Here is a 19,307-nt window from a genome sequence, read left to right as displayed (position 1 = left end):
CAGAAGCAACTCAAAGGACAGTAGTGAATAACCATCTCTCATTGAATATTTAGATCTGCACAATGACACGAGTTTTTTCACTCATTTTAACAGATTTTCCAAAGACTGATCTATGCTGATAAACAAGAAGTTCAAGGAGATGGGCCATTTTTGGATGGAATTAATGTCACTATCAGAAGAAATTATATTTATGAAGATGCTTATGATAAACTTTCTCCTGAAAATGGTAGGTTTACAATTAAGTTATCATCAGCTTGTTTATAACATTTAACTTTTCTTACCACGTAGTTACATTTTGCTTACTTGAGTAGGATGTAAAAGAATATCAGCTCTGAGGTGTGAAAGTTCTTATAAATTTCCTCATTTTTGTGTAAAGTAATTCCTATCTACTTTCTTATTATTGCAGTCTCACCCTGTAACACACCCTTCCTTAGTTCAAACCTACTTTTATGGGGCTTTTCTTCCCATTTACTTGTCCAAATAACTGTACTTTGCATATTTATCTATGTAGTTCATTAGATATTATCTGCTTTGGTAATCTGTGTCAACAAATATATCTAGGCTGCACAGGATTTGTTAGGTGCAGTGTGGCTGATAAGGATAATGCAGTGCACTTTGTAGTGATAGTATGCAGTAGTATGTATTTTACTACGTTAAATCATGCCTTAGTGTCAATTTGTGTGAGTGGCTGCTCTAGAAGCCAAAATTCCAATGTAGATAAAGCCCATCAAAATAAAGTCCTTGTTAGTTATATGGTATTTTTGCATAGAAAAAGAATATTTGACAAATACTTGAGATTTGCCATGTGACTATCACCTGTTGTGCCATGTAAATTCCCTCCTGGAGAACTGCTAGTTTAGAGAGGAAGAAGTAGAGATGTTGATCTTCTTTGTTTCTATAAAATTACTGGAAACCATACCTCTTCTAAAATTTCCTTTACTAAGGTAGTATTAAAGATACTATTCTATTTATAAATAGAATTTTGTATTTCAGTACCTGTGTTTACAACTTTAGTTACCTAAAAGAGATAGACTATCTATTTCTTTTAAATTAAGTACAAATTAAGTTCTCCTGGTTTTGGAAAGTTTTAAAGGCGAATCAGGAGATGTCACTGTATAATTGTCAGCGCTAAGTCAACCTTACTCTTAAACACCTCCAGGGATGGGGACTCCACCACCTCCCTGGGCAGCCCAGTCCAATGCCTAACAACCCGTTCTGTAAAGAAATGCTTCCTAATATCCAGTCTAAACCTTCCCTGGTGCAACTTGAGGCCGTTCCTTCTTGTCCTATTGCTTGTTACTTGGTTAAAGAGACTCATCCCCAGCTCTCTGCACCCTCCTTTCAGGGAGCTGTAGAGGGCGATGAGGTCTCCCCTCAGCCTCCTCTTCTCCAGACTAAACACCCCCAGTTCCCTCAGCCGCTCCCCGTACGACCTGTGCTCCAGACCCTGCACCAGCTCCGTTGCCCTTCTCTGGACACGCTCGAGTCATTCAGTGTCTTTTTTGTAGTGAGGGGCCCAAAACTGAACACAGGAATCGAGGTGCGGCCTCACCAGTGCCGAGTCCAGGGGTCAGATCCCTTCCCTGTCCCTGCTGGCCACGCTATTGCTGACACAAGCCAGGATGCCATTGGCCTTCTTGGCCCCCTGGGCACCCTGCTGGTTCCTGTTCAGCTGGCTGTCAATCAACCCCCCCAGCTCCCTCTTTGGCTGGCAGCTCTCCAGCCACTCCTCCCCAAGCCTGTAGCGCTGCTAGGGGTTGTTGTGGCCCAAGGGCAGCCCCCGGCATTTGGCCTTATTGAAACTCCTCCAGTTGGCCTCAGCCCATGGCTCCAACCTGTCCAGGTCTCTCTGCAGAGCCTCTCTACCCTGAGCAGGTCAACACTCCCACCCAACATGGTGTCACCTGCAAACTGACTGAGGGTGCACTCGATCCCCTCGTCTAGATCATCAATAAAGATGTTAAACAGGAGTGGCCCCAAAACCCAGCCCTGGGGGACACCAATCGTGACCGGCCACCAACTGGATTTAACTCCATTCACCACAACTCTTTGGGCCCGGCCATCCAGACAGTTTTTACCCAGCGAAGTGTGTGCCCATCCAGGCCAAGAGCAGCCACTTTTGAAGCAAGGTCGCAGGCAATATGAAATTGAGGGGAATAGTCAATATACTGGAAGGTCAGGTTGCCACTGAGGTGGCCCTCAACAGAGTGAAGAAAAGGGCTTACAGAAGCTTCATGAAGTTTATGAAAGACCAAAGCTAGATCATCTACCTGGGCTGTTACAACCTCATGCAGCACTACAGACTGAGCATTGACTGTCTAGAAGGCTGTTTTCATTAAAGGACCGCAGGGTTCCTAGTGGCCAACAAATTGAACAAATAAAGAGTTCCCCTTTATGGGATGAAAGCGTACTGCATATTGGGCTGTATTAGCAAGGACATAGCTGGCAGTTTCAGCACCAATTATATGTGTCAGCTTTGGACATCCTGGTACAAAAAAAGACATTAACATACAAGAATGTGTCCTGCAGAAGACCACAAAGGTGATACAGAGGACTGAAGCACATGGCATATGAGAAGGAGCTGTAACTTCACTGCAACTGGGAGGTTGCAGAAACCAGTTTGATTAGGTGGAGTGGTACATGTGTAGCAGCAAGGGAAATTTTTACTGGACATACATACATAGAAGAAACATTTCACAGTGAGACTTGTTAAGCACTGACATGGGCTCTCCAGAGAGGCTGTGAAATCTCTGTCAGTGAAGAACTCAAGTAGACCAAGGCACTGAGCATCCTGATCTAACTTGGAAATTGGCCTTGCTTTCAGTGCAGGGATTTTGGATCATATGAGGTGTCTTCCAACCTGTCCAAGCTGTTCTGTCAAGCCTCTTCTCTTCAGCAAAAAGGGCTTTTGTATTAATACAAAATTTACCTGCATATACATGTATATAGTTCCAGATAATGTTATCAAATTTTGTTAGGAAGAAATTTACTCCTAAACCAGTGACAAGGGAGAACCCAATAAGCTTGTAGCAAGGGATTTGGAAGTAGAATAATCTCAAGGTGAAGATTTCTGTCTTGTTTACAGGTACAGAGAGCCCATTGAAGTCTGAAAATGTTTTTCTGCATGAGTGCGTCACACACACACACACACACACACACACACACACACACACACAAAATCCAGTATGGTACTATGGGAGCACTAGTGCTATTTTGAGTCAATAAAGACTAAATTAGAAGGTTGGACTTTTTTTTTTTTTTTTTTAAAAAAAAAGATGGAATGCTGAGACAGTACAATTTTTCAAAATAATTTCAGTTCTGGAGTAGGTCAGGCACTAAGTGGGAGAGCAGAAAAGAAGAAATTTCTGAAAATTGCAAGAGACACAATTTCAAGACTGTAGACTGAATTGATTAAAATTGATCTGGAAGATTGAACAGATGATAGATGAGGTCCTAGAATTGATTAGGAGAGACTGAAGAACATTGATTTGGAAGAGGCATCCAGTTTGTCTACAGTTCCTGAGAAGAGAGCTGTTCAAAGTTAATGTTTCTGTATTGCCTTATCAGAGATCATTAAGAAAACAAGCTTGGAATAGCAGAAATGTACTAGGTTGGATCTTGTAGGTTAATTTTTTTTTGTGTCATATGCTTAATAATGTACAAGCATTTCTCTGCTGGGCTTTTTTTTCCCCTGTGACTGAAATATTCATAATAGCCTCCAGTGGACTCCAGCAGCAGTTTAGTTACATTCTAGCTGTACGAGTCATAAAACTGAACTGAACTTTTCAGAGATGGCACTAACTTGGGGTCCACCTCTACCTGGTCACCTGTTTTGACATGTGAATTTGTTTTATGACCATTTTTCTCCCCTTGCTTTAAATGTGGTTGTCAGTACACAGATGAAGAGACGTATAACCAATTTGCTTCATAAGGTCCCAAAAGCACTAACCCAACATTTTCCATATATAAAAGTTTTAACATTAATGCTCAATATCTCAGGAGTCTCCAGACAAAGAATGTCTGTGTGCCTGAGACTCTCTTTTGCCAGTGTTCTGTCTTCTTGTTTTGAATGGTGGTGAGTGGACCTATTGCAGTGCCTGTGGCTAAAAATGGCTGTCCTCTATTTCCAGCCCGCTGAATTTTTGTGCAAGAGAGCGTTTCACTTGAGTGAAGAATATGTAATTTTTAAAAATAGCTGAGTGTGAAATGGGAAGTTACTGGTAGACATAGAGGCATTTGCTAATGGGAGTGCATAAGACACTTGGTGGTTCAGGAGAAATTCTGTTGCTACAGAGTGCTGAAGTCTTTTTCATGAACACCAGCTGTTCATCCATAATTACTGCATTAGTAGCACATGAAATCAGTAGAAAGTTTTATTGTTACTGGTTTATTACTGTCTAATTTTCTGGGATGCATGCTTAGGAGATGCAAGAGTTTACATAAAAGCTGTATATTTGGTTAGATCTTTGGAAGCATTCAGTGAATTGAGTAAAAAGGTCCTCCTTCCTTGTTATGTATATATAGTTCAGTGGCTAAATATTGCTTGCTTTCTCAAGTGGCAGCCTCCTATGAAACAAGCAGAACACCTGCCTTCAGAACATGTCTATCTTTACCACACTTTCCTCACTGGAGTTACATGACATAGCAATGAGTCCAAAGTATCAAAAGTACTAAGTTAAATTTCAAATAGTATTTAACGGTGTAGCTTAACAGTCAGGCCCTCTAGGGGAATGCAGTGATTATTGACAGACAGGAAAAAGTTGAACCTTACATTCACAACTTTTTAATATAAATAGAATTTTCAAATTATTCTTGGGGCTTTTTAAAATATTTTGTAGGGTTTTTTTCTTCCTCTGCCTAAGTGTCCTTCCACTCCATCTTTTGATGACTTAAAGCAAGATCCCTTGTATTACAAAGTGAGTTTTATATACTAAATATTCCAAAACTCAAGCCAGTAATAGATTTTAGCTATTGGTTCTTTTTTTTTTTTTTAATATAAAGTTAGTGTCGATATATTTGTATGTGTAGTTATGTGCTTTTAATCTACACAAAGTTCAGGTGGATAGTTGTATCTGAGTTTGTCTTTCTTTTTCTGCAGAACCTGATTTAAAAAAGCGCATTCGTGTTCACTTACTTAATGCACATGGTCTTGATGAAGCTGGTATTGATGGTGGTGGAATTTTCAGAGAATTTCTGAATGAACTACTTAAATCGGGGTTTAACCCTAACCAGGGATTTTTTAAGACCACCAATGAGGGACTTCTTTATCCTAATCCTGCTGCACAGATGCTTGTTGGAGACTCTTATGCTCGACATTACTACTTTCTTGGAAGAATGCTCGGAAAGGTAAAGTATAATATGAAGACTTAGCAGTAATAAAATTATTCAGTAATGTTTTTTCATTTTAGATAGGAGTAAATGGGGAAAAACCTGATTTTTCTAGAGTTGAGAAAAAATGTCAGATGTTGGTTCTGAACATTATTTCTACATACCACCCAAATTTCTGGTTCATTTTAATAAGTTACATGCTTGAGACATACAGAGAATTTGAGATACTCTGACTGCTAGCTGAGCAAAGTATGCATATATTTGCTTCTGTGTTTATCCTCTTGCCTGAAGTTAAATTGATTAAAGCAAATAGAACTTCTCTGCTTATGGTGATTCTTAACCTGGAGCTTTCTTGATTGCAGTTAATTTTCATCACTTGGATAATATGAAATTAATATTTTCAGACACAGTTTCTAGGTGTACAATTCTTGTTAGCATTTAAAATTTGCCATGAGTATTTACCATACTTAAGAGCCATATGCAAATTAACTTTCACTTATTCTTTGTTTTTTCATACATTTTTCATCTTTGAGTTTTAGTGCTTGATATTTGGGTGTTGTGCATGTTTAGAGACTAATACACACTTGTTGAGCTATATGAAAAAATGAAGGTGGGAAGAAAAAAGAAACAATTACAAACGTTCATTATATTAATTTTATGGTTAGGAGTAGTACTGAGCCTATTTCCTTCTAAACCCTTGGAATAACTTTAGTAAAGCTAGTAATTGTGGAAGTTTGGAATACAAATTTCATTTCAGAAAAAAAATGTATTGATTGCTACTTAGCTATCTAAAGCTGAAGGAATTTAAGATGTAGAAGTCCCATTTAACTGCCTGAATTATTTTTGAGACTAAAATCCTGATGACTTGCAGTGAGATTTAACATATAGTTGGATGTCCTTTTAGTGTACCTGGAAGTGGTTTAAGAGGATGTTGTTGGCAAACTTGAATTGTTGAAACACAGTGCTGTTTTTCAGAGTTGCCAGCCAGTTGATTTAGATTAAACCGTCACTTTGTAGGCAAATTCTCTGCTAATGCATCCTAGCTATTGCAATATCCAAACTTGTTAAATAATGAAAATTTCAAATCGACCATTTCAATAAAATAATATTTGAGGCATGTTCCTGCTCTTAATGGGAGATGGATTCAGTACTAATGCAATAGTTTGTAATTATGTTACAGATCCAAGGCTTCATTTTCTTTCTGCGCGTATATATTTGGGGAGTGGGGAAGTGAATACTGCTGTGATATTGTGAGGAAGTTGCTTCAGAAGTGATTAGGTTTATCTAGGAATGAGGCAGGGCTAAGTTGTCATGAGGAAATTTGAAACATTTAAAAAAAAATATTGTAATTTTGAATCTTTTATTTTCTCTGTCAAAACAACACAGTGCCTTATGTAATTGGATTTCAAATATTAACATAAAGACAGAAGTTGCATAATGTTTTAGCTCCCATAGTGTAGTTTTGGTTTTATCTTTTTAACAGAGGATCTGTTATTTAACATTTTGAAAGCATAAATTGTTTTTGTATTTGCAGTATGTTTACATAAAGTAAGAATTGACAGTTTTACTTAATAATTATCTCTACCCAGATGCAGAGACACCCTTTTAGTAGTGTATTTAGAGACCTGATGAATTAAACAGAAAGATAAGGCACGACCATACTATTCAAAACCTGCCAGTATTGTGATCTTGGTTAAGTTATTGAATACTCACTCACCCGTTTTAAAAAATGTGTCCATTTTATGCTTTGCACAGGGTTATTTGAGAGCAATAGTGGATTATTAAAAGCCCCTTTGTAAACAAAACAGATATAATGCAAAGGAAGCAATCGGGCATCCGCAGCAATTTCTTATTTGTGGAAACCAGTATGTAAAGAGCGCTGCCACCAAAAACTCTCACGTAGGAAGCTTCAGTGTTATCAGAAAACAAATACATTAAAATATAATAATTTATAGAAATTCTCTGTTTCTTGGTAACTGTGTCATACTAATACCCAAATGCATTTAACTTTCAGTACCATAGATTTACACCTAATTCAGTTCTTTTTCTCAACAGGAAGTTTTATCTCTGTTAATTGGTCAGTTCAGAAGTAGAAACATCCAAAAATTTAAAACTTAACTTTAAAAATGGTGTATCTAAAATCTTAAATTATTTTAACCCTAGATAAATTATGGACTATTTGGGGTGTATTTTGTGGTTAGTGAAGAAATTTAAATCTATATACTACACAAACTGCATGGCTGTCCATGCAGCTTTTACTGATCACCGAATGAACAAAAGGTCTTGTAGAAATAATACCATGTGATCATGTAATTCCATTTGTTGACAGAAATCATTCTTTAAAAAAAAAAAAAAAAGCAGAAATGAGTTTGCTTAAACAGCAGCTACTCAAACACTTCCAAAGTTTACATTTCTCAACTTTCAGTGACTTTACTCTGTAATGTAAATATTATTTTAACATTGGTGACTTTTTAAGCATTTTCTCTCAACTCAGGTTACCGTGCCCACCTCTGGTAGCAGTCTCCCACCACTGGTGGGATTTCAGTTTTGCCCAGTGGAAGGATAGCAGTGGCTTTCTGGGTCCCGGGCTTTGATTGAGAGCTGAAGGTGTCCTGGGCTGTTGGGGTTCTTCAGATAGAGGTGTTTTAGCCCCAGATTGTCTTCATTGTCCTCTTTGGAAGGCGAAGTCCTGTCCCACGTGGTGTCCCAGAAGTATGGATGGGACATTGTAATCCTTTTACTCTCTCAGTAGGTAGGCTTTGGCTGTGGGAAGGCACCTGATGTGGTTTAATTTCCTTTCCATGTGCAGTAGTTGTTCTGGCAGCACTAAAAAAATCTTTCCATGTGCAGACTTTCCTGCTGCAGCTTTGGCAATGTAGTGGACTTGGCTCAGGAAAACACAAAAGTTGCTATTTTGACAGGCTGCCAAAACTTCAAGTAACATAGCCAGAGAAGGGAAGTTTGGAAGCAACACCTGAGAAGGTTAAATGAAGATTTTCTCCGTGCTGATTCTTGAATGGTCTGCTGCAAACCTGGGAAGAGGAAAATGCTGGTTAACTGTTTCAGCAGAAACAGTGATTACTAGAACAGTGACAGATACAGAATTAAAATCTGAGCTTCACCATGTTCTCACCACTCAGTTTTGTATACTGTATTATCTGTCTCCATTTCCAGTTCACATTTGCATTTATTCAGTGATGTTAATGTGACAGATGTTGGGGAAAAGGACATTCTTTGCATTTGGAAATATTTGACATGAGGTAGCTAATTCTTATGATAATGTACTTAAAATTCATGAAGTATCAGCATTAGTTTAAGAGTATGGCAGGAAGTCCATAGAAAGATCAGAATGATAATTTTTATGGTTTCCTCTTCTTCCTTTTTGACATAAATCTGCTGGTTCTTGCATGTGTTATGTTTTGCAGTGATTGTCTTTGCATCTTTAACAAAGTGACTCTTTCTGACACTAGAGATTTTTGTCTAATACACTCAGCATCTTTGCTTATGTTGAATTCTACCATTTCAATTTCTCTTCTCTTAACCCAGCATATTGAAGAGCACTAGTTAGTCATTCATTCGTGTTGCTGAAGAACATATACACTATCTTTGAAATACACTATGAAGTCTCTTTTAAGCAATAGAATCTGCAGTGCTTGGAAGACACTGGTATTTTCAGAAAAAATATAGAGTTGATTTGCCAAGGCATAGCTTTTGTCTTAAATGGTTGGGAAGGCAGTATAAAGAACAAAAGGTTATTGTTGTTTTGAACCATCCTTCCTTTGTGGATCTAAATAAAGAACTTTGATGGGAGAAGCAGAAAGGATGGAGCAAAAATGTGTTTATTTTAAATTTAAGCATTATTTTGATGATGGATAGATGAGGAAATCTAGGTTTGGTCTTTGATTATTAATATTTAATATTATATAGGAGGTCAGTAATTTGCATGGCCTGGGGGATATTATTACACTGATAAAGGTTTAAGTTGTTTATTTTCATATGACTTTTTATAGGTTACTATACTGATTTAAGATATAATGGACTGTTCTGTGCACATAACTAAATGTTAAGCATATATAATTGGAAAAATTTATAAAATATGTCTTTTAGTAAAATTAAGCATTAGAAGGGTAATAGTAGATCAAATACAAATTTTATTACCCTAGTAGTAAATGTGGGACCATTAATTATTGATTATTTTTCTATATCTTAGTGTGCCTTGTGGTTGCTGTTTGCAACTTTGAATAGAGCTGTGATAGATCATTTGTTCTGTGAGATATTCCTGGCTGCAAGGTACAATTCTAAGATTAGCAGTGTCTACAGTATCCATTTCACAGAAAAACTAAAGTTTCTTAATCATCCTTGGGTCTTATCTAAGATGGATCGAATCAGTGCGAGTCTTTTCATAGCAAGACCTGGATCAGATCCTAAACTCTTAAATCATTAATAAGCTGCACATATGGAGTTAAAACCTTCAAGCAAATACTTCTAGTAACACATTTGTGTGCCCTTTCTTTGCCAAAACCTTGTAGAGAGAAAACAAAGCAAGAAAACTCTACAGTGAGAACTGGATTTTGTATACTTTGAATATTTAATAGGATGGTGTGTGAAGCATTGCGCTCCTGTTCTTCCACTGTTTCTCAGACTGCTGAAGGGTGGTGTGTTTTTTCTTTCTGATTTTTAGGCTAACCTTTCCCCTTGCTTACTGTCTGTTTAATTAAGATCCACTTTGGCTTGGCTTAAATCAGTACACTCTTAATTGATTTGTGTTGCAGCCACAATTGATACTACTAGTATCTAAAAAGGGTTGGAATTAGTTATGCTGATACAAAGAGGATGTAACTTGTATAAACTTTTTGTTTTAATAATTTCAGTTTCCCTGCACGTGATTTTGTAGACTTAGCATTTTGCTTAAAAGCAAGTTAGCTGATGATCATTTGTCTCAAAAAATCCTGAATCATCTGAAATGGAATCAAAACAGGAACTTACCATGTAAAGTGGCATGCTCTTTTAATTATACTTTCACAGTGCAGAAACACAATCATAAGAGAGTGAACTTGGTACCTTATGGAAGTTATTTCATGATTTATGAATGAAGATGTAAACTAATCTGACTCTGTTTTCTGACATGGTTATTCAGTTTGACAATTCCTTTGTGTACTGGTTCATTGAACATAACCAATTATCTTTTGATTACAAATAGCTATGTTAGTACTAACCTTGTAAATATATGTCTAGCACTAAAAGACTGCTGAAATGTGGTATTTTAACTCTAAATCTTTAGGAAGGAAAAGTGTGTATTGATGGATTGTGATATTTATTGGGTCATAATGTATTTAAATTTTCTTTAATGCATATGTTAGTGATTGTTTACTGTGATAAAGTGCATAAGGGTCTCTGCAAGGAGTTCTGCATGGAAAGAATTACCTCATGTCAGTGGTCACTCCTCAATTAAAAGTTCCATTAGCAGATGATTCCTGCTTCTGGTTTGTGTACTGATTGCATTTTATTGCCTCTAAATCAGGTTCCTTAGACAGGGAATAAATAAACAGTTAGAGTGTGTGGTAATGGTATCCTGATCTTTTTTCACAGTTGGAAACACCTATGTCCATTTCAATCAATTAGGTTTGGAATATTTGCTGAATTTTTTTGTTCTATTTGAACTGTCTTCAAAAATGACTAGTTTCACTGCTATTAATATACAGATTTATCTTAGAAGCATATCCAGAGGTTTGTATATAGTAGTAAATGTTTCAGTTTTTCAGAAAATTATAACTTAAATAAGGAGGAGATGTCTTCCTTTTATCTTCAGTTCTTACTAAATTATGATTAAATTTGAGACAAGAAAAATCTATTAAGCCTTTACTGGAACTTCAGTAGTGAATGATAAATATCAGTTATGCAGTATCCACAGGTACCTCTAGTCCTCCTCTCTCATCCCTCATAATCCCCCAGATGACATTGATAGCAATTCATATCATATACATGGCTTAAGTTACAGAGATAACTGTTCTTATTAAAACAGAAAGGAAGTACCAAGCTGATGTGGTTTTCTGTGAATACCAACATTTCTGAAGCACTCTTATTTTGGTAATAAAAATTCTAACAAAATTAAATACGTCCTAAATACTACCATGACTGTCTCTTTTTAAATTAAAAATCAAGGTCATCATACTCAATATGCTCCAATGGATTCTGGAAATGAATCCCTACGTTTTTATGGTAATGTGTTGATGAGTCAGTCATGAGTTTGTCTTGTGCTTATCACACACCTGCAATCATTTCAGGTATTTACACTGACTGCAGCGAATTTGACAGGCAGGTCCTTCACATGTGAGTCTTGCTACCCCAGATCTCTGAGCTTCTGTGAACTTGTACTTACTGACCTTCAAATTCCCAGTGAGTGGGAAATCAAAAGTAGAACCAATTTACAAAAGGAAAAAAAAAAAAAAAAATAAAAAAATCTGAGGATACTAACACTGCTGCAGGGGGTGTTAATAAAGCGCTCTCAGAAGCCTAATTACAGGCATCTAGCTGTGGTATTTCAGACTCCTACTTTTTTAAAAAATAGAAAAAGCATCCAGTATTTGTACAAAAAGTGCACTATGAATTATCACAGTCATATGGGGAAGATAATGTACCAGATTTTCCATTACTATGGTGATACGAATGCATCTAGATGTCTCTGCTAGCGTAGATCACAGAGAACTGAAAAACAGCGACTTAAAGCTACCAGGTAGCAGACATATTGTGTTGTGACACACACTTGATAGAATTAGTTTTATTTTGTCATATGGGTGTTAGGAACAATATCAGTTTGGTTTTGCTCACTTTAAAACACATTATTAAGTGCATCTGTAAGAAATTATCTTATAATTACTAAATGCTAGCTTTAAATATGTTAATTTTAATCTAACTCACATTTTTAGTTTTATCTTTTTCATTTGGGTAGAAAATGTTTTGATGGCCCCAAAGCCTTTGTGAGTGTGATGAGATATTTCTAGGATATAGATGATAAGGTAGAAGGAAGTTCTAATGGTTTTGCGATTTTTCTATCATTTTTATTAATGGTTCTGTACAGCTTTGAAGATCTATTGCACTCTGTAAGTGCTAAGTATTATTTAATAGTAACTGTTCAAAATGACTGAAGTAGAAAAGGTTATGGTATTGGGGGCTGATTAGGGAAATAACTGAATTTAAGCCCGGTCATTTACTGCCTCATCCCATAAACTGTGGATCTTTCCAGGAGTATGATTTTAGCATTGTTTTGGTTTTAAAAGATAGTTCTGGGTTGTAAAGGATTAATGGAAAGTAGGAACAATGACTGATGAATTATTTTTCTTAGAAACATTCTAGTTGAAATAATAAATGAGAGAATTAATTGTAGACATGAAAGTGTAAGAAAAGGCACTAAAGCTGCCTCACAGGGAGGTTTGGTTAGTTCATCTGTGAATTTGTTTACACAGTTTAAACCTTATATAGTATGTTGTAATGTTAATGTAACCTCTACTATATATAGATAATTTATCTGAAATGATTAGCTTACATTTTTCATCCAGTTTTAAAACATTGTATAAAGTCTTTTCATTCTGAAGCGCTGTTGCTTAAATCTTGGGATGATACCTGAACACTACCCTGTGCACCCATGTAGTGCTTAAATAATACTGTGATAGTGACCGTGTCAGGTATTATTCTCATTATGTTGAAAACATTAAAAAAAGTTTTCCTTGCCCAGAGAACTGTCACTTTTGTTCCTTTCTTACTGCGTACTGTATACAGCTGTCCTTTTAGCTGAGATCTTTTTTCCATAATTTATTAAAGCTGCTAATGGCATGCCTATATTCTGAAAGTTGCTTGCCTTAAGAGGACTATTTCTTGTTCCCCCACATCACAGGTGTTTAATGAATGCATTCAGTATATTCACAAGTATCTGAACATAGTATTTTTTCACTTTAGATGACCAAGTTGTATTCTGTGTCACTGAATTGAGTAAAGGCTTTTGTAGCTAGTCCATGTTGCAATCAATTATAGTTGAACTCTACTGTAATCTCCCTTAGCTAATATTATTTAAAAGAGAAGCAATAGACTTCAGACTGCGTGCTTTGTGTGTGAAGTCAAAAGCTGTTAACCACAGTAGGCTTTTTGTTATTGTACTTGTTTTTAATATTTTGGTGTGTTCTACAGGCATTCACAAACAGAGGGGAAGGGAGGTGTATGAAGTTCCTTTTGCTGAATACTGCATCTTCCATAGTGAAATAATTTATCTTGGCCTTTTAACCAGAAGAAACTTCTTTTAACCATTTACTTTAAAAAACAAAACAAAACAAATCCGCTAGCAAGATATCATCAGATAATTGGGAAAACACTGGGGTGAAGAGTACCAAGAATAATTTGTTACCAAACCCCAGTTTTGTTTGTTTGCTTTGTTTTGTTTAGTTATTTTGAAAGCTTTTAAGTTATGTTAATGGTTATCTGCAACTGTTGTAATTTTGCCTAAAGAGCATCCCTAACCTAAATGAGTTTGAAAAATAGTGCTGAGAAATCCAGGTTGGCCCTTGCAGCAGCTGTAATGTTTTAGCTACTGGGAATACATCACCCCACGAGCATTACAGTGCTTGGGTGATCACCCTTGATGTAGACATCCCTGTCTCTGCTTCAGATGAGGCTCTTGCCCCAAGCTTGCATCTGCAAATTGCACTTCCGTGAAAGTGGAATCCTAATAATCCCAGCCTTTTGAGGAGGCAGAGTTGTATAGACTCTGTTAAGGTGTTTGTTCCTTGTCCCCCCTTCCCCTCCCGCCAAGTTAGAAACTAGAAGGCCAGTGTCCTGTTTGACCACCAATTGTTCATCCCATCTGGATTTTTTGTAAGTCAGTTGCAGTTTATGAGACTGCAGGATAGAGACAATAAAGTCAAGGTGCTCGTTAGGTACGAAAGTTGGGAATGTGAACTCTCAGAATTCATCATAGAATGGCATCCATCCTGTAGGTGACAACCATAAGAGCTAAAGGAAACTTGCCAAAGGGTGAGAGTACTTGAAGTTTGAGAAGTTAGTTTTAAATTAAATATTGGTTAAGCTTGCTGGCTTTGCTTGAAGCAGTATATGAACAGGAACTTCTTAGTCAAATGGAAGTAGTCACCTCCTTCCAAGAACAAGCCAGTTTCTTCTGTCAGTGTTGTTGCTCACTGGTTGCTGGAGAAAAAAGAGGACTGCTGCTGTAGGGAGAGTGTGACTTTCTGTTATAGTAAGTATATGCTAACAGTGCAGCTTCATACTGAAGCTAATTAATCTGATAACTGGTTACCTCTGTAAGAAGTGGTCACCATTCCCTTGCCTGTCACTGGTCTTGGGCTCTTGCCTCCTTTATGTTGATGCTGCAGAAGGCCAGTCAGAGAGTTCAGTGGGCAGAAAACTAAGCTTAAAATCAGGTAACTTATAGCTCCCCAAGACAACTCACTCAGGGAAAAGAGGGAAGGAGTGAATCTCCCCTTTTGGCCATTAGATTACAGCAGTTAAGAAAAATACCCATCAGGGTGGACTTGCATGGGGAACTGGCTGCTCTAAGGTTGTGCTACCACTGAAACAACTGGTCTTGCTGTTCTACCCAGTTTAAGCCATAGTTGAGTAGGTTCTGATTCTGATTTGAAAGAAAGCTCAACTTCAGGCAGTGTACGTGTTGTGTCCACCAACACCTACCCCACCGTGCCAAAACCCAACACCCCAAAAAAAGCACAACACAAATAATTGGCAAATTTTGAACCTTACTCAGCATATTGTGTGCTCATGTAACCTCTACTCTACAGTACTCTACTTGCAGAGAAACCCAGTTGAAGTTGAATCAGCAAGCTAATTCATTTCATCGTTCTGGCAGGAATGGGTAGAATCAAATCTTTTGGCAGCAACAGGTAGTTTGATCGGTTTATGCTGGCTGAGAAACAGGGAAGATAGATGGAAACTGAAAACTAAAGATTCAGTTCATTTAGTCATATTCAATTGTACCAGCATTCCTCAGGATCTCTGCACAGTGCTGGAGCTGTAATGAGTAATTTACCTCTTTGAAACAAACCCGAAGTTTATCATGATTTTATTTACCAGAGTTTTAGTGCATTTTTTATTAAACTTTATTAGGATAGCTTGACTTTCAAACTAATTAGAACACTAGTGTTTGTCTTGTTTCCAAAAATACTTTGTTTTTAATACTGCAGTCACTTAGCCAAGAGAAGTAATTAAAGTTATTATCAAGTTGCACAATTTAGTTTATTTAAAAATGCTTTATATAGTTTTTAGATGAAGTTATAAATGTTCACTTTGGAACTACCTGAAGATTAATAGTGATGCATTTGAAATGCATTATTTTTTTATTGATTCTTAATGTAGTAAATTACTGAAGTTATTTGGCAGCAAACAGAAATAGCCGGTGATGTTGTTCACATTTATTTTCCTGATAGCATCACAATTTGCATTAATTGCATTGCAGCTGCACTCACTTATATTAAAAAGCTTCTACTATAATTAATCCTTTTTATTTCAAATCATTTTGGCACAATTTCTGGCAATAAACACTCATAAAAGACAGACACTTGAAAAATAACATACAAGTTTCTGCAATATACCTATTGCTGTTTTTTCCTGATGAGGAGTTATTGATAGGCTTCTAGGATCAAGTGTTGCAAGTGGCTAAGTCTTAAGACCAGTTTGAAAAATGCTAAGTGGATTATTTTGCATAAAAAATAGACAGGTTTTGAATTTGTGTAATTAACCTGTGTTTAGAAAATACCTTGATTTATGTCTACATTTGTATTTCAGTTGCATACATTATGGAAATTTAATTTATAATCCATTTAGCTGATGTGATCATAGTTTTTAGTGCTATCATTTATTAGTCCTTGTATATTAAATGCTCTAAAGGCTTAAACCTGCCTTGTGTAAAAAATTACACCTCTACATTTACATTTTATGAGTCATAGATTGAATTCCATTTTAAATTCGGGTAGCTTTGATGTATTTAAGGAATTACAATGGCTTTATTGTTACTAATGCAGGAACAGCAAACACTGACCTTATACATTGCAAATTAATGATTTATCCCTCTAGTTTGCTTTTAAAGTCAACTATACAAATGAGGATTTCGACTTCTACACCTTGAATAAATCATACAGCTCTAAATATAATGCACCCTTTGGCTTTGAACTCGTTATTCTCAATTCTTTCTGCAAGGTCTAACTCACCTTATAGAAACGTTCTTTCAAAAGTTTAAGGAATTGTGTATATTTTTCTTAACGTCTTTGTTGCAGTATCATTGAGTGATTACAGCTACATTTATTCTTCTTTTTTCCTTTTTTTGCTCCTTTTTGTGCTTCCTTTTCTAAGTTTGCAGCCGATTATCGAGGAATTAAGTAGCTCCAAAACACTGCTCTTTAAGAGTCAAAAGAGAAAAAACAGTGATACTCTGTTGATGATGCCTTTTCTGATCAGCCTGGCAGTGATACGAATATTTTAAAGATTTTGTTGTCATTGTTAGAGATGCTGATGTGGCAAACAGACTGGACAATGGGAAAGGCACAGACAGCGTGTTTCAGGAATGTTGTTTTGAAGGCAACCATTATTAATTTTTTCTTTTTTCTTTATTCATGTAGGCTTTCTCTAAATGATGTCATGCTTTCTCTTTTTAGCTGTGAAATTGCTATCTCACCTTCTTTTGAGAGCTACCATAAGTACTTTTTTCTTTCAGTCAACAAGTTGTTGTTAGTTATTGTATAAAAAATACACAAAGTTGCTTTGCATTACATTAAAATGTGGTCATGCAGTAGATCAAATGAGAGTGGTGTTGCTGGAGTTTTGTGCATTTTTGAGAATTCTTGAGGAAACTCAGTTTACAGTAAAAATACATGTTTCACGAGTGCTATATATGTGGATCGGGCTCTCTTTTGGTTCAGTAATCTTTTGACGGGTGTAACAGTGTCAGGCATAGAAAGGATTGGACATATGATAGTCATAAACTGGTAAAATCTTGGCTTGGAAATTAGGATGATTTGATGATGACGTTAAGTAGTAGAATTCACTAAAAATATGCAGTGACGAATCTGTATAGCATGCAAGAAAAATAATATATTTGGATTAGCTTAAAATGTACTGGGTTTACATAGTTATTTTTAAGGAGCAGAATATTTTACATGTAGCAATGGATATGAATGGAAGAATATCACTTGTGACAGTGCTATTGGAGGTAAAGATCCTTACTTTTTCTGGAAGACATTTTTGATGCAGTTCTGTTGTCCTTTAGCGAACTTTGCTTTTCTTGCCAATCTGTGCAACACTTCCTGTTTGCTATCATACTTCATACAAGATTAATGAGAAGAGCAGTGACTTTACCTTTCAAATCACCATATAATTAATTTGTAAAATTTGGGAGCTTGGTATTTCACAAGAATATTCAAATTTCAAACTTAACATTAATATTTTTTAAATTCATGCAATATCTGGTCCATCAGAAGATCCTATTCAGGTACCAAATTAAGAAAGAATTATTAAAAAGTTGAGGAATAGACCATAGACTTCAGGATTCCTGCATGTACAACAATAAAATCTAACGTGCTTTTAATTGCTTTGTTTTTCAGGCTCTCTATGAAAATATGCTGGTGGAGCTGCCATTTGCTAGTTTTTTCCTCTCAAAATTACTGGGGACAAGTGCTGATGTTGACATTCATCATTTAGCTTCATTAGATCCAGAAATGTACAAAAATTTGCTTTTTCTCAAGAGCTATGAAGGGGATGTGGAAGAACTTGGACTAAACTTCACTGTGGTAAATAATGACCTTGGGGAAGCACAGGTAAGAATGTCTTTTGCTTCTTGTTTTATTTTATGTATGACTGATGAATCATTACTACCCCTACTAAATAATTTTTTATTTTAAAAGTGGCAGGAAACAACTGTTAAAGGTGCTGTATGTTGTGAGGCATCATGGGGATTCTGATTCAGTATTTGGATAGACAATAACTAATCATATACTTGAAAAAAACCTTCTGATGATTACTGAAAGGTCTGGTCTTTTAAGGAGTAGACTATAGTGATTATTTTCTAACAATCATACATGAAAAGTTCTATTGCCCAAGATAATTTCTTGAAAAAAATACATTGTTTCTTTGATTGCACTTCAAATAATTGCAAAAGTTAGATGATATGTGAACTACAGAAGTACTGCCTGGTTTTGGAATCAAGGTTAGAAGTCACAGTGGTTTTAAATAATAGTGACCCTTTATAGTGATAGAAATGTTGTCTCCTTTAGCTGTAATTTTCAAAGTAGAGGGCCTGAAGTTAGACCTTTTTTTTTTTTTTTTTAAAAATTTTTTTTTTTTGTTTTTTTTTGAGGGGCTGAGACACCAGGTGAGTCAGAGTGGAGAAATGGGTGTTCAGTGCTTCTGCAAACCAGTTAGTTAGGGCCAGTTAGTTAGGTCCTTAAGTATGAGTTTTTAACACAATTGCACTATATAATTTGATTATGGCTTTTATTTGCTCTGTTGTGAGTACTAAAGATCACTTATAGTAGAAAATGTGTCACTAGAGCTTGGAAAGTGTGCCTTTAATGAGTTTTAACTGTATTAGCACATCAAATCTTTTGTCATGCTTCCTCTTTCATTTTTGAGGATTTTAAGTTGTGTACTACTTATGGGCTACTTATACTTGATTATGGTATTTAATAATTGGATAAAAATAAGTAGACTTGACTACACTGTGACATGCAGCAGCATCTGAATTAGCCTTGTTTCTTGTGGAAGAAATAGACTATAAAAGTGGATGAGCATTTCTCTTGGGTTTGCTTGTTGGCTGGAGATGCCTGGTACTATGCGCACCTCATAGCAACAGCAGCACCACTGAGATGCAGCAGCTAGTCCTCTGCTTTAACAGCATCAGGCTTGGACTTTACCTGTACTCTTCTGTTATCCATTTCCTGTCATTTGGGAAGATCCTAAAACCTGGATTG

General features: G+C 36.3%; 1 protein-coding gene across 2 annotated transcripts in view; it reads left to right on the top strand.

The window, feature by feature from the left end:
- The window catches only part of UBE3C (ubiquitin protein ligase E3C), an 82,011-nt gene that overhangs the window by 45,315 nt on the left and 17,389 nt on the right, over positions 1-19,307 (top strand). For both annotated transcript variants that reach the window (XM_026842008.1, XM_026842009.1), the window contains exons 17-19: positions 94-226; positions 5,099-5,346; positions 17,943-18,155. In XM_026842008.1, the coding sequence (XP_026697809.1) occupies positions 94-226; positions 5,099-5,346; positions 17,943-18,155 (594 nt within the window). The remainder of the gene's footprint in view (positions 1-93; positions 227-5,098; positions 5,347-17,942; positions 18,156-19,307) is intronic.

The sequence above is a fragment of the Athene cunicularia genome (assembly GCF_003259725.1).
Source record: "Athene cunicularia isolate RWA chromosome 2 unlocalized genomic scaffold, athCun1 chr2_part1, whole genome shotgun sequence".
Classification (NCBI taxonomy): Eukaryota; Metazoa; Chordata; class Aves; order Strigiformes; family Strigidae; genus Athene; species Athene cunicularia.
The sequence above is the reverse complement of the archived record's forward strand: the minus strand, read 5'-3'. Positions and strand labels throughout refer to the sequence as shown.